Raw genomic sequence first — 12908 nt, 5'->3', positions numbered from 1 at the left:
CCTTTAGTATTGCTGCAAATTGTTTATATTGTATGCACTTCAGATGTTTATTGAATTACTTTTTAATAAAAACAAAACAAAAAAGAAAACTGTGTTTTGATTGTGTTTGTGGTAAAGATGCAATGCACTACATCCAGATTACACAAAACAGATTTTTAAAAAAAGAAATAAAAATAACTTAAAGGCCCCGGGTCAAACGGGGGATCCTGCTACCTGAAGGCCTCCCATTAAATCTGCACTCTCATTTGAAGCCACACGGGAAAGCCCTTGTAAATACTGCGCTCCCTGTGGAGTTACGGATGCCGGAGCATAAAGGAGACACAATGGGGAACAAACACCAAGGCTTCAAATGACAATCTCCACATTTCGTTAGTGTAGAGTCCCGTGACTGTTGGGAGTTTTATGCGAAGAGGGAGAAGGCATTCGCTCCAGCTGATGTTGACACTGCTGTGTTTCTATTGTTTCGTGCTCTTGCACCACATCACACAAGATAAACACTCGACAAAAACAAAGCAGTTGCCACATACTTGGATGCGGTCTCAACTCTCGCAGTGAAAAGGCTTTAAAAATCACAAGAATATTAAAGATTTATTGAAATCTGATCACAAACAAATCCAGTGACTGAACAAAGAAACACACAACTCGAATAAACCACCGGCACACACATTTTTAGATACATAAAAAGCACTTACACGTGTTACAGCATGGTTTAACTGCTCTGGTTTAGTTTGATCCTGATAAGTGATAACCTCTCCCTGCTCGGTGAAGATGATCTTTAGAACAATTTCACCGTTCTGTTTCTTTCACAGTGACAAGAAGCGGCAGCACACGTGGGTCACCGGGGGTCGTGGCACAGTGATAAACACCCCCCCCCGCCTCACCTCTGATCTGTGACCCACGACTTCCCCCCTCTGTCTCTTTAACTGCCCTCCTGCTTTCAGTTCACCTCCTCCTCCATTATCTGTCCATTTCAGGTGAAGATGCCCCACAGAGGAGCCCTCTCACTCAGTCTGTGTGTACAGGTGCATTTGCCCACAGCGTCCTCCTTCTTTTAAAGCCTCAAATTGCTTTTTTTTTTTTATTCCTTGTAGAGTTAAATGATCAGGCTCTTTTTCCGCAGAGCGTTGGTGGGTGTACTCGTCTGGCATCGATGAGGAGGCCAAACTGTGGTTAGTGCTGTGCGGTGAGGTTGAGCAGCCTCTTGCTCAGTATGGTGTTGTGCTGTTTCAGGTACTCGATCAGATCGGCTTGTTTCTCCACCACCTCCTCCAGATTAGAGCTTCCTCTGTAACAAAAATAAGAGCTCGTAAAAGATCCTCACACAACAATACCAGCCTCTGCTGTTCAGCGAGGGTTATCTCAAGTATTACTCTGTAAACTGTCTACTATGTGATACAGTTAATTTCTCTGTGCTGTGAAGCCCTACTGCTGTCCAAAAACACATAAACACAACAACATGATACATGTTTGCACTAAATTACTCCAACATGACTACGAATACACATTTCCTCCTTCACACTGTTAGTATAAGAAAAAAAAAAAGAGCCAGAAATCTGTGTAATTGTGAAACGTGTGAAAAGAAATTTTCAAATTAGAAGAAACCAAATAAATGTTTACCATCCTAACTTTTATAGTGTGATTATATATCAATGATGGACAACTCTGGCCACTTTAAAGGTGGGTGGCAGTGAGGCTGGAGTGTTCATGGTCTTTATCTAGTCTATTTGGCTATACATTTATATTTTGTAGCTTATGCAAGATTGCTTTTTAATGTCAAGGGGCTGCTGACGGAAACTGGCACGTTTCTTCTCATTAAATCAATGTTTTGAAGTCATTGAAAATACTGTAGAGACAACATATTATTATTATTTATTTATTTATTTATTTATTTATGTTTTTTTGTTTTGTTTTGAGAAAAATGTCCTCAGTTTGAATTTGATGGAAAGACACACTGAAACTAGTTAACAAGGATAATATTTCTCAAACTATACTGCACTATGCAATGAAAATAAAAGGCCTACAAAATCTTCAAAAAGAGTGTGAGGGTCCAAAAATGCGGCCATCATCTCTGAGCCAAAGCTCATTTAAAATAGACTGAGGCAAAGTGGAAAGCTGTTCTGTAGTCAGTTGAATTGAAATTTGAAATTCTTTTTGCAAACAACATCACAGAGCAGAGGGAGCATTCGGCTTGCTTTCAGCGCTCAGTTCAAAAGTAAGCATCTCTGATGGTTTGGGGGTCCATTAGTGTCAATGTACATTTGGAAAGGCATCATCAATGCTGAAAGGTATACACGCAGCTTTTGGGGTGACATGTGCTCCCATCCAGGTGACGTCTTACTTATGCCACAGCATGTTGTTGTAGCAGAAGAGTCCAGGTGCTTAACTGGCCTGCTTGCAGCTCAGATCTTACCCGAATTTAAAAACAAAAAAACAAAACATAAAATAAAAATTGGCCAATCATTAAATGGAAAATAAGAAGACCCAGGACTGAGCAGCTAGGATCCTGTATTAGACAAGAATGAGACAACATTCCTCTCCAGCAGCTCCTCTCGTCAGTGCTCAGATGTTTACAGACTTATTAAAAGAAGACTGGATGCCACACAGTGGTAAACATGACCCTGTCTCACATGTTTTGGTATCTGATTGTATATACACAGGTTTGGAAGCAACATATGCTGCCAGCCAGGGCTTGCTTGTTTCAGTAAGAAATTACAGTCTGCACATGAAAGCATTTAATTCAATATGAAACAAAAAACAAACAAACAAACAAACAAACAAAAAAAATCACAAAGGAAGCCTCAAACATATCAAGAAAGAAAGCTGTACTACTGCCACATCCTGTGAGACATGCACTCAAGTCTCATGTTGTGCCTCATCAGGCCCACATGACTGCATCTCCAAGCACTAACATCATAAAATTGTCTGTTTACCAAAGTTATTTTGTAATCTTTACAATCTGAATGTTAAGTAAATGGTAAACCGATCACAGGAGATGCTCTAAAACTGATCCCTTTTAAAATGGAAACTCATGCTGCTATGGCTTAAAATCACATTCATTTAATTCATGTGTCTGCACAGAGGAAACTGAAATCTGAGCACAGCAACACTTCTGTGGGTGCCTGAGTGAAACTGCTGTACCTGAAGCCCGTCTCAGTCGGTGCGTTGGTGAGGCTGTAGGTGTGTGAAAGCTCTTCCTGGCTCACATCTGGTGCAGCGCGCTCTCTGTTGAACCGCATCACTTTAACTGGAAAAGCAAACAAAAAGCTCTTAGCCTTGCAATAAAATCATCAAACCCGAGTTTTAATGCTGCCGACTGCTCGTAAAGACACACAGACATTATTGAGCAGTGACAGGTTTCTATCCATGATAATCGCCTAGGTGAGAAACATGACACTTTCTTTTTTATTTTTTAAATTGTTTTTCATCCCTCTGACTCTAATAAACACATAGAGGCTGTTATATCCTGCAGTTAGTTCTTATGGGCTGCCATATCCTGCACTTAAACCTCTAATTCTCACACCCTAAACATGCACCTTTACAGAAGGGGTGGTGCTAGCAGCAAGGTGTGTGTATGGTGGGTCCAATAGTTTACAGTAAGAGAAGCTGCAAACAAAATATGTGCTGGAGCAGTCTTTAGGGTCATAAGGCTACGGTTTGAGTACGTCTGTAAGCCTGTATGGGTGAGGCTACAATGAGGCCAGAGGGAGGAGCTGGCCGAGTATTGATAAGACTTGAGCATCATTAGCCAGAGGAAATTGTCAGGGAGGTTCTAAAGAGCACTATCTTTACTTTGCTACAGTGCAGCATCTCAACATCAACACTCACACACAATCCAAAGAAATGCTACACATTCCTGCATAATGAGGCCCTAAATCTGTGTGTGTGTGCTCACAAGTAAATAAAGCAATAATAAGTAAGTATTTGTGAGAGACAGACATTCCTACATTCCTCAGAAATGAGGTGGAGGAGAGAAAAGCAAAAAGGTATAAAGGCAAAATGTAATGATGAGCCTTTGTTTGATGCAGAAAAATCACAAACTGCTCTGAAATATTTACAATACCAGGAGAGAAAAAAAAAAAATCAACTATTTTCCCAGCTCACAAAAATGCTTTCATATATTTAACAAAGAAAAAAAAAAAAAAGGGGGGGCTCCTAAAATTTTATTTTGTAGTGCAGACATTTTCTGTTTTGTGTGCTTTTTTTGTTCAAGCAATAATAAAATAAATACAAATGAAAAAGGAAATTCTAATTTGATCAGATTTTGTGTGTATTCACTCTTGATTTTTCTCAATAATTAAAATTCCCCAGTTTCATACAAGAAAAATGCCTTTCAAAAATATATTTTTAAAAAAAAAGCAGATGTATGGACAAATATCACTGAAAACTTTGCAGATTTCATTTTACTTTAAATATATTTGAACATTTAGCTGTTTTAACTTCCATTAATTAGAATATTTAACAAAGCAAATAAATCTAAGGAAAGCATGCACTGCATGCAGCAGGAAAAATCTTATTAACATCGTAAAATGATGCATTTAGATTTAGTTTTAGCAGACACACTGTCAGCGCTGCAGGCATCTGTTTCAGTAAAATTCCGACTTCAACAGACAGACACACCAGGATGGATGGATGGATTGGGCAGCGTAAAGGAAGTGATACATTTCACATGTTCCTGTTACAGACTCTCACGGCTGGACAGACGAGCTCAGGCCTGGTCTGCTCGCATCTGAGAAGCCTCAATGACACCCATCCAGGAAGGCCCATTTCCAGGTGACAACAGCGAAGCTGCAGAAGTGCTAAGAGCGAATGCGCCCAGCATGGTAGTGCGCCGGTAGTGTCGGTGCGGCACGGCTTTGTAGACCCACGTCTACATTGTTGTAGCTATGCACCATCAGCAGGGGGCAGTGTCAAAAAATATGTGCCACAACCGGTGATGTGGGTTACTCTTGTTAAAGTTTGTGGTGTTACATCTCAACTCCTACCCCGAAAAGACAAGCGTTACAATATACCACAAGAGTCTTTCTAGTGCAGCAAAGCAGAGCATTAAAAACAATGAAAACTACCGACTGAAGCCATACTTGATGCTTCTCAACACAGCTTTGAGGTTCTTAATGTTTTTGAAGGACCACATGTAAGTACATCTGCATAACGGCTTTGGTAAAGTTCCCACAATCCTCCTCCTCTTAACCAAAGAGCATCAATGCAGCACCATGACCTAGCCACATAACTGAGAGGAACCAGCAAGAACTCACTTTTGAACAGAAAGCATAAAGATAACAGAGAGAAGCAGCGGTGATGCCTTCTAGGTGTAGTATATACTATGAAAGTACATCAAAGTCGGGCACAGAGTAGTGAAAAGTGGTTGAGAACAGCAGAGCCGAGACCCTTTGGAACTTCAAGTTCCAGACACACGAGCAGCTGCTGACTAACCGGCCAGACACAGCGGTGGCTGATGAGAAGCAGAGGAGGCCAGCTGTGACAGATGTGGTAATCCCAGCTGACAATAACATCAGAAAGAAGGAGCACGAGAAGACGGAGAAGTAGCAGGGCCTGAAGGAACCACTGGAACAGATGGTGGACAGAGGAGTGGAATTTGGTATATTAGGCTAGGAGAACACACAGCAGGTTCAACATCTGAGATGATGAGCAGTGCAGTCCTGGGAACAGCTAAGATACTGCGCTGAATCCTAAAACCCCCAGGCTTCCGGTAGAGCAATCAGTGGGTAGAAAGAAAAACGCCACTGCTCAGTTTCCAATAACTATAGATCTTTCGCAAGTAGGTCAGCCAAGAGCATGTTTTCCCTTACAAGTAATGTTTTCTATCAGTAAATAGATAAAGTAAGCCACAGTATTGCAAGCAAAGAGCACAGGGTCATTTTTCATGCAAACCACCCCACATTTACTATATATACACCGTAGCGAGGATTGTTGAATGAGGCGCTTTAAAAAGGCACATTAACATTCATCATTTACCTGCAGGGAAAAATATTCCAACATCGATGATTATTTATCATTCATAAAAAGGTGTGAGAGATTAAATATTCACTTTTAGCCTGCACTGACAGGCATCAAACAAATTTATTCTAAAATAATAATAATAATGATAATAATAATACTAATAATAAAATAACAGAGGACCTCCTGATCAAAAATGTGGTTTGAATCTTTTAAAAGTGATTCAGTCTTGTTTTACTTCTCCCCATCATGCAGTATATGGGGTTGGTGTGTGATCAGGTTATACTGCAGCTATCAGCATCAATGTGTGTGTGTGTCTCTGTTGTGCCCTGCAGTGCTTACACTAAGTTCTTGGCCAGCCAGAAGAGAGAGATGTAAGGTAGGCCTTTGAAGGCCGGGGCATGGCTTTGATGTGCAAGGAGGTCTATAGAGGAGGGTATTCATGTTAAAATGAGAGAGGTCGAAACATACAGAAAACCTTCAAAGACACACACACACACGAGCACAGACACATACCCACACACGCAATCACAATCAGGCACGCACTTCAAAGACAAGTTGAACGAGGCCTTCCTGCATGGACTTTATGGCTGCAGGCATTACATCTCTCTCTGAGAAAAAGAAAAAAAAGAGTTTTCTTTTTCATTTTCTTTTTCACGACCTCACCGGTGCCACCTTGACTCTCGATCTGTCAGGGTTCGTGTTTGTGCTCGGTTCGTGCTGTGAGGCATCGTTCTGATTGTGCTATGCCTGACTGCACTGATCTGAGCAGGAATGCAACCGGTGACCAGGGACACCCCCCACCACACACAAACACACTGAAAAAACAGCACTGTAAACACAGGGACAATGTGCATGGGTCTCCCATGGGTGAAGAGGGTGAAGGGGGTGAAGGGGGTGAGGGCTACCCTTTGGCTAGGTTAAATCCTAATGCCTCTAATCTTTTCTCTGTGGCTCTTCGGTATCTTCATCTCACATCTGTGCCCCTCAGCTGCCAAACACAACTTTAATATGGATTTCCTTTCATCACATGATTCTTCAATATCAGCATCCTCTGATTTAGCATCTTTAACAGGATTTTTCCTTTACACACTCAGAGGGAGGCAGGACTTCAACCACACACACACACACACACCGTGGGCAAAATACCTACTTTTAACTGCCGATTACGACAATATCGCATCGTGGTATTTTGAAGGCAACACAATTGATTAAAAAAAAACCAGATCTTTGTCATATGTTGCTGCAATCTTCACCCTCTGACAGTTTGGATAAGCCTCAGTTCCTCTAAGCTGGATAAGCGGTTAAAAGAAACGGGTGGATGGATGTAGCGGTTGTGTTTCTTAGGGGTTAAGATGCCAACCATGAGCCACAACGTCTCCAGATCACTAGCACCTGGGGGGGCTTTAGTCGCATCTCTCTCACTCATTTCCTGTGGTTCCTCCCCGTTCTTCAACAAAGGCAGAAAAACATTGTGAAAAAAAAAAAAAAAAAAAAGACAACAAATTTGTATAACCCTGATAACTTGCCAAATGAGACCAGATACTTTTTAGTGTCTTATTTACAAAAAAAAAAAAAAAAAATTCCCCCTTCTTTAAAACTTCTTTTCTTCTCAGACACGTCATGAATGAGTGAACCACATGAGAAGATTTTAAATCAGTGAACTACTTCATAAAATCAGAGAATTAAGAATTGCTTTTGATTCCTTTCTCCTGAACTAAAGTTTGACTTCCTGCTACCGCACAGTTTAGTTTGATGTGCCTCAAATGGAAAACTGGGATTTTCAAGAATTTCTAGAGATTTATATTAAAATAAGGCGGTGACTTATCTTACAGCTGTTCATGTAAGCGGTGTATAGCTTCATGCTATAAAATATTTAAGTACAATTAAATGAAGTAAATCTGAGTCTCTGCCCTGTAAAACCATCTGAACACAGCAGTGTCTTCTACTATAGCCAGTCCTCCTGTATGAAAACTGATTTGGTTTTAGGCATGCTGGGCATCACCTGCCTTTTTCACTGCATGTGTGGAAAGCATGCATTTAATGCATTTCATGACTAGATTATGGTTCTGTGCTGTTTATTTTTTGCTTTTTTAAAAATGCATCACACTGTTTGCAAGTCTGATTCTAAAGGCTGTTTCTACATAAAAAGCAAAACTTTAGCTAACCTGCCCTTAAAAAACAAAACAAAAAAAAACAACAACAAAAAAACGGATGATAAAAAATTTTGTAGATTAGTTTAGTTTCACCATCCTAATCAACAATGAGTTTTATACTACAAAAAGAAAAGCAGCGTCACAGTGAGGGACCTTTGCGTTAATAGCCGCTGCTTCGAGCCAACAAGCCACCAAAGCTACTTAATCTGAAATGTGTATCACAGAGTAAATAACAATAGCTAAATTTAACCAGTTTGTTCTTGAGGGCTAAGGCAAAGGAAATGCACACAGTGGACACAGATAATGTCCAAAGTCTGCAAACATCATGCTGAATCTGAAGCAAAGAATCAGCAGATCAGCAGAGAGAAGGAGGGTGGACAGGGAGTTGAATGGTTGATTGTCATGCTGTCGAGTCTGAAAAGGGCAGGGCAGGTATTGTAATGCAAACGCACTAAGACACAGAGTGGGGGGTAGTGTGTGTGTCTGTGTGTAATGTACTCTACAGGGTGTGCCTCTTAATATAAAAAAAAAAAAACAAAAAAAAACAGCTGATGTTAGAGCTGCCATCTAATAAGTGATTCTGCAGCACAAAAAACACACTCTTATTATGAACTAGTGATTGAGAACCAACAGCAAAAAAGTGTTATTACATTAAACTCTACAAGCTGCCTGGAAGCCTGTGAATGTGGTAGAGATAAAGTCCCAAACGTGTCTCTGGAGGTCTTATGTCAGCTGTTTTTTTTATCTGAGAAAAAGCATGAAAAAAAACCAAAACAAAATAAAACTGATATTTGGTATTTAGTCAAGAGTTGTTTTCACAATGAAACTCTGGAAAATATCTGGAAAAACCTGGTCTGTGCATTATCTCACATGTGGCAGACACAGGACACCCACTTGCTCGCTCGCTGTGAACTCTCTGGACAATTACTTGCTTTATTCCCACAAGGATTCAGTCAAACATTACACAGACTTTACTAGAAAGCAGGCAGGTTAAAGACTGTTTAATGTCTGCCCCGACTGATTAGGGCAAATCATGTCTTAAAAAAGAAAGAAAAAAAAAAGGTTTAGGGGCTGCAGTGAATGAGTGAAAACAGCTTTTGATAACTGCAAGGCTGCTTTTTAGGAAAGAGAAAATATGTCTTTAACAGTTATTAAAAAAAAGAAAAAAAAAAGAAGAATGATTAAGCTGAGCATGGACTTCCTCTTTATTTTTCCATGTGCTGCCTTTGTGCAGCTACAACAGAATTCACTGATGTTGTATATCCATTTTAATGCAGTGCTAACTGAGGGCCTGAAGCTCACAGGCATCCAGTAGTGACTTTAAGTCTTGCTCCTTTCTACAGAGAAATTTCTCCAGATTCTTAATGTACCCCAGATGCGATATAGCCATTAAAGGAACATTATTTTTTTTAAATTTTCCACAATTTATAGATGCTTTTTTTTTTTGCAGATTAGTGAAACTCTGCTTTTCCAATATGCTCATTTTTATACTAAAGTCACTGACCTGTTGCCAGTTAACCTGATTAGTTGAAAATGTTTTTGCAGCTGTTTCATTTTAGCACCACTTACTTTTCCAACCTTTTGCTCTCCCCGTCCCAACTTTTCTGAGATGTGTTTCCGCCAAAGAAATTCAAAATGAGCTGAGATTTTTTAAGAATATTAAAACATCTTTGACCACAACGAGTTTATCTGATCTGTACGTAAAGGAAATTATATTTCAGTTTCTTCTTCCTAAAGAATTTTAAAACAGTATATTTTGTCTATACCTACCCTTTTTCAAATCTATATTTGATTTTTAAAATGGTTTATTACTCTACAACTTCAAGGTTAAACTATTTAGATGCGACGGGGAAAGTAGGAAAGAACACCGTGCACCAAATAAAGAAGTACATGTGCAAACTGATTGGTTGACAACAAGGAGCTTGAGTTTCATCTTTCAAAAAAAATTGTCTTGGTGTTTCAGAATGTAAGCCTGAGTATTTGATGTTAAAGGTCTCTACATATTTTTTTAGAAACCTTAAATTTGTCTGCAGTCCTACAAAAGAGTCAATCTTAAGTCCCCGAGTGAGATTCTTTTACTCAACATTAAAATAAGATCACTTTACCTATGTAATACAGCAGGTATGGCAATGTCAACAAGACCTCAAATCCCAGAATACTGAGCAGCACGTAGACGTGTACAGTCTGTGGTAATCTCGCAGCCAGAAGAGTCATAAGCAGAGTGTTTCCTGTTCACACACACAGAAATATAAACACTTACTTATGTTTTAGCATTACTGCCACCTTGTGGATAACACTGCCCATTACAGATTCATTCACTGTATCCTCATGAAAAGTTGTACCTGCAGCATTTATGATGAACGGCACCTGTTTCAGCCTCTGCGTTTGTCTGTAAAACCGCAGGTATCCTCTGCTCCGAGCACGACTGTGGTGGTGATGCACGCAGCCCGTGAACACCAGCACCAGGATCCATAAACACGCCTTTGCAAACACGATGACGCTGTCGCCTTGGACTGTCCCCAAAACACTCTTGCACACTTCCTCTTGGCCGAATTTTAATACACACAGCACTGCTACGCAGACTGACAACACAACATAAACAACCTGAAAAGAACAAGAGAGTAGAGGATTTGAGACTTACTGGTATTTAATGACTTGGTGAACACTGCGTATGTGCAAATGTGTGCATATCATACATGCAGCAGAGTCAGCAGGATGGCATGGCAGTGTGTTGGCACAGTTTGAAACTCTCTCCTGATGGCAGAGTGGAGGGCATCAGCAGAGATCAGGGGCCCATCCACCAAAGACTCTTCCTCTATGCTTCGTGTCATATCTGCCGAGGAGCCTGCCTGATAAAACAAACACATACAGTATGATTTAGAGACTGTTGTCAAGTTAAAGTCTTCCACTTTTCAACCAGATTTATAACTTTGATTTTGTTGATAAACTATTGTCTCATCTTCTGCAATTTCCTCAAACAGATTATTTTTAATTAACTTTTTTTTTATCTAGGAAAATAAAAATCTTCAAAATGACTGCAAACTGCAAAACTCTTCAGATTTAGCAAGACTGTCTTGTAAATTAGAAGAGCAGATACAGACAGTAATGCACAAAAGCACACACTAAATTAATTGTGCATAGTTACAGAAAATCAAGATCAAAAGCTAAGAAACCTTAAAACATCACAACAGGTAACTATCAGTCATATCAAAATGAGCAGGAGTAGAAACACTCTGGGATAACACTGTCAGCTTTATGCAACTGCCTCCAGGTCGCTTAAAACTACCTTAAATTCATTAAGTGCGATCAGATCCTTGAGTTTGAGTTGATTTAGCAGCTGTTTACAGGAAGAAGCAGCAAATTTAAACGGTTTTTATCTCAAATTCACTACGGGCTTTTGGGTCTGATAGAAGTAATAAGTAGTGACTGAAAACAATGACTTCCCAAAATTACCCAGAAGCAGGTCTGAAATTAATTTGACAGCAGACCAAGCAGGTCTGGCTTTAAGGTTTGTGTGCACTGCGAAAATGTATGCAAAACTAACGAGTATTTAAGGCTAGTCAGTCAAGGTTTAGGCACTTAGAAGCGTAAAGACAACTTATGGTGTGCTTACTCTACACCACTTGTGCTGGCTACTAAAAGAAAAAAAGCTAATATAGGGTTTCAGTTCTTAATCTCGGTTCAATATCGGCACTGAAAATAAGGGAAATGAGCACATATCCATAAGTTAAAGAACTCGGTAGAGATATACAGAGCAAACATTTACTAATTAATTATTTCCAAAACATATCTGCTGCGGAACAAGAGAAGCAGAGTCGCAGCTAATTCACGTCTCATCGTGTTGTTTTTAGCCGACAGTTTCAACTAGCCAGCCTGCTCACAAGCTAACTTCCGCGTGCAGTTAAACATCAGTATAAGGAAACAAGCGCGCTGTTGACGATGCAGTCAATTTAATGTGCATTGAAAGGTACGTACTGCATAAAGCGAGGGTCCCTTTGGGTCCATCTGTCCGGACGTACAGCGTTTTTAAAATAACAACAACAAACTACATTGGCTTACAATTTATTTGCCAGACAGGTCAGGTGAATATTAGTAAACTTCCGGTCCCTCCTATTTCGGGTACTTGCTCAATAGTTCCGTTAATGTTTTAATTTTAAAACCGAAAAATAATGACATCAAAACGACTTCAGATTGCGGTAAAGCCAAAACCGGACCAGATATGAAAAAAGTTTACAGGTGTAAGAACTAGTTAGTTTTTTAAGGCTCACTGAAAAGAGTTTTAAGCCTGAAACAAACTCAGCCATCTACGAACTATGAACAAAAATGAACAAAAAACTTGTGATCTGAATTTCTAAAGTGGGAAATGAAAAAAGGCAAAGATTTTAAGGGTGAAGAAATGACTCATCCTTCTCACACTACACTACTCATAATGCACTGCAAATCCCGGATTCCAATGCCAAGAGCTTCCGTAGTGCTGTCTTAGAACATTTTATATATATTTTGTTATTTTTGTTTGTTTCTTTTCTTTTTTTGTTTGTTTGTTTTTTTCTATTTGTTTGTGTGTAATAAAATATAATACGACCTTCCTGAAACATGTAAACATTTCCATGGTAACAGCGAACTCCCCCAATCAGAGGCCTCGCTGGAATGTAGGCTTCTGGGTAAAGTAGTTTTCCCGCGATATCGCGAAACAAAACTATTATTTGCTAAAACAACGCTGAGATCACAGAGCCTTGTGGTTTCGAAGGGAGCACATACCGTCGTTTAACAGTGTCGAAGCCCGTAGTAAGCGTACTT

General features: G+C 39.8%; 1 protein-coding gene across 1 annotated transcript; it reads right to left on the bottom strand.

Moving 5' to 3' along the window:
• Positions 1-569: 569 nt before the first annotated feature.
• On the bottom strand, positions 570-12233 carry tmem192 (transmembrane protein 192). The gene is made up of 6 exons (XM_031756979.2): positions 12087-12233; positions 10808-10960; positions 10454-10715; positions 10217-10339; positions 3139-3244; positions 570-1285 (listed from the first exon to the last, which is right to left on the bottom strand). The coding sequence occupies exons 1-6, from the start codon at positions 12114-12116 to the stop codon at positions 1171-1173; spliced, it is 789 nt and encodes a 262-aa protein (XP_031612839.1). The 5' UTR covers positions 12117-12233; the 3' UTR covers positions 570-1170.
• Positions 12234-12908: the final 675 nt, after the last annotated feature.

The sequence above is a fragment of the Oreochromis aureus genome, linkage group 6 (assembly GCF_013358895.1).
Source record: "Oreochromis aureus strain Israel breed Guangdong linkage group 6, ZZ_aureus, whole genome shotgun sequence".
Classification (NCBI taxonomy): Eukaryota; Metazoa; Chordata; class Actinopteri; order Cichliformes; family Cichlidae; genus Oreochromis; species Oreochromis aureus.
The sequence above is the reverse complement of the archived record's forward strand: the minus strand, read 5'-3'. Positions and strand labels throughout refer to the sequence as shown.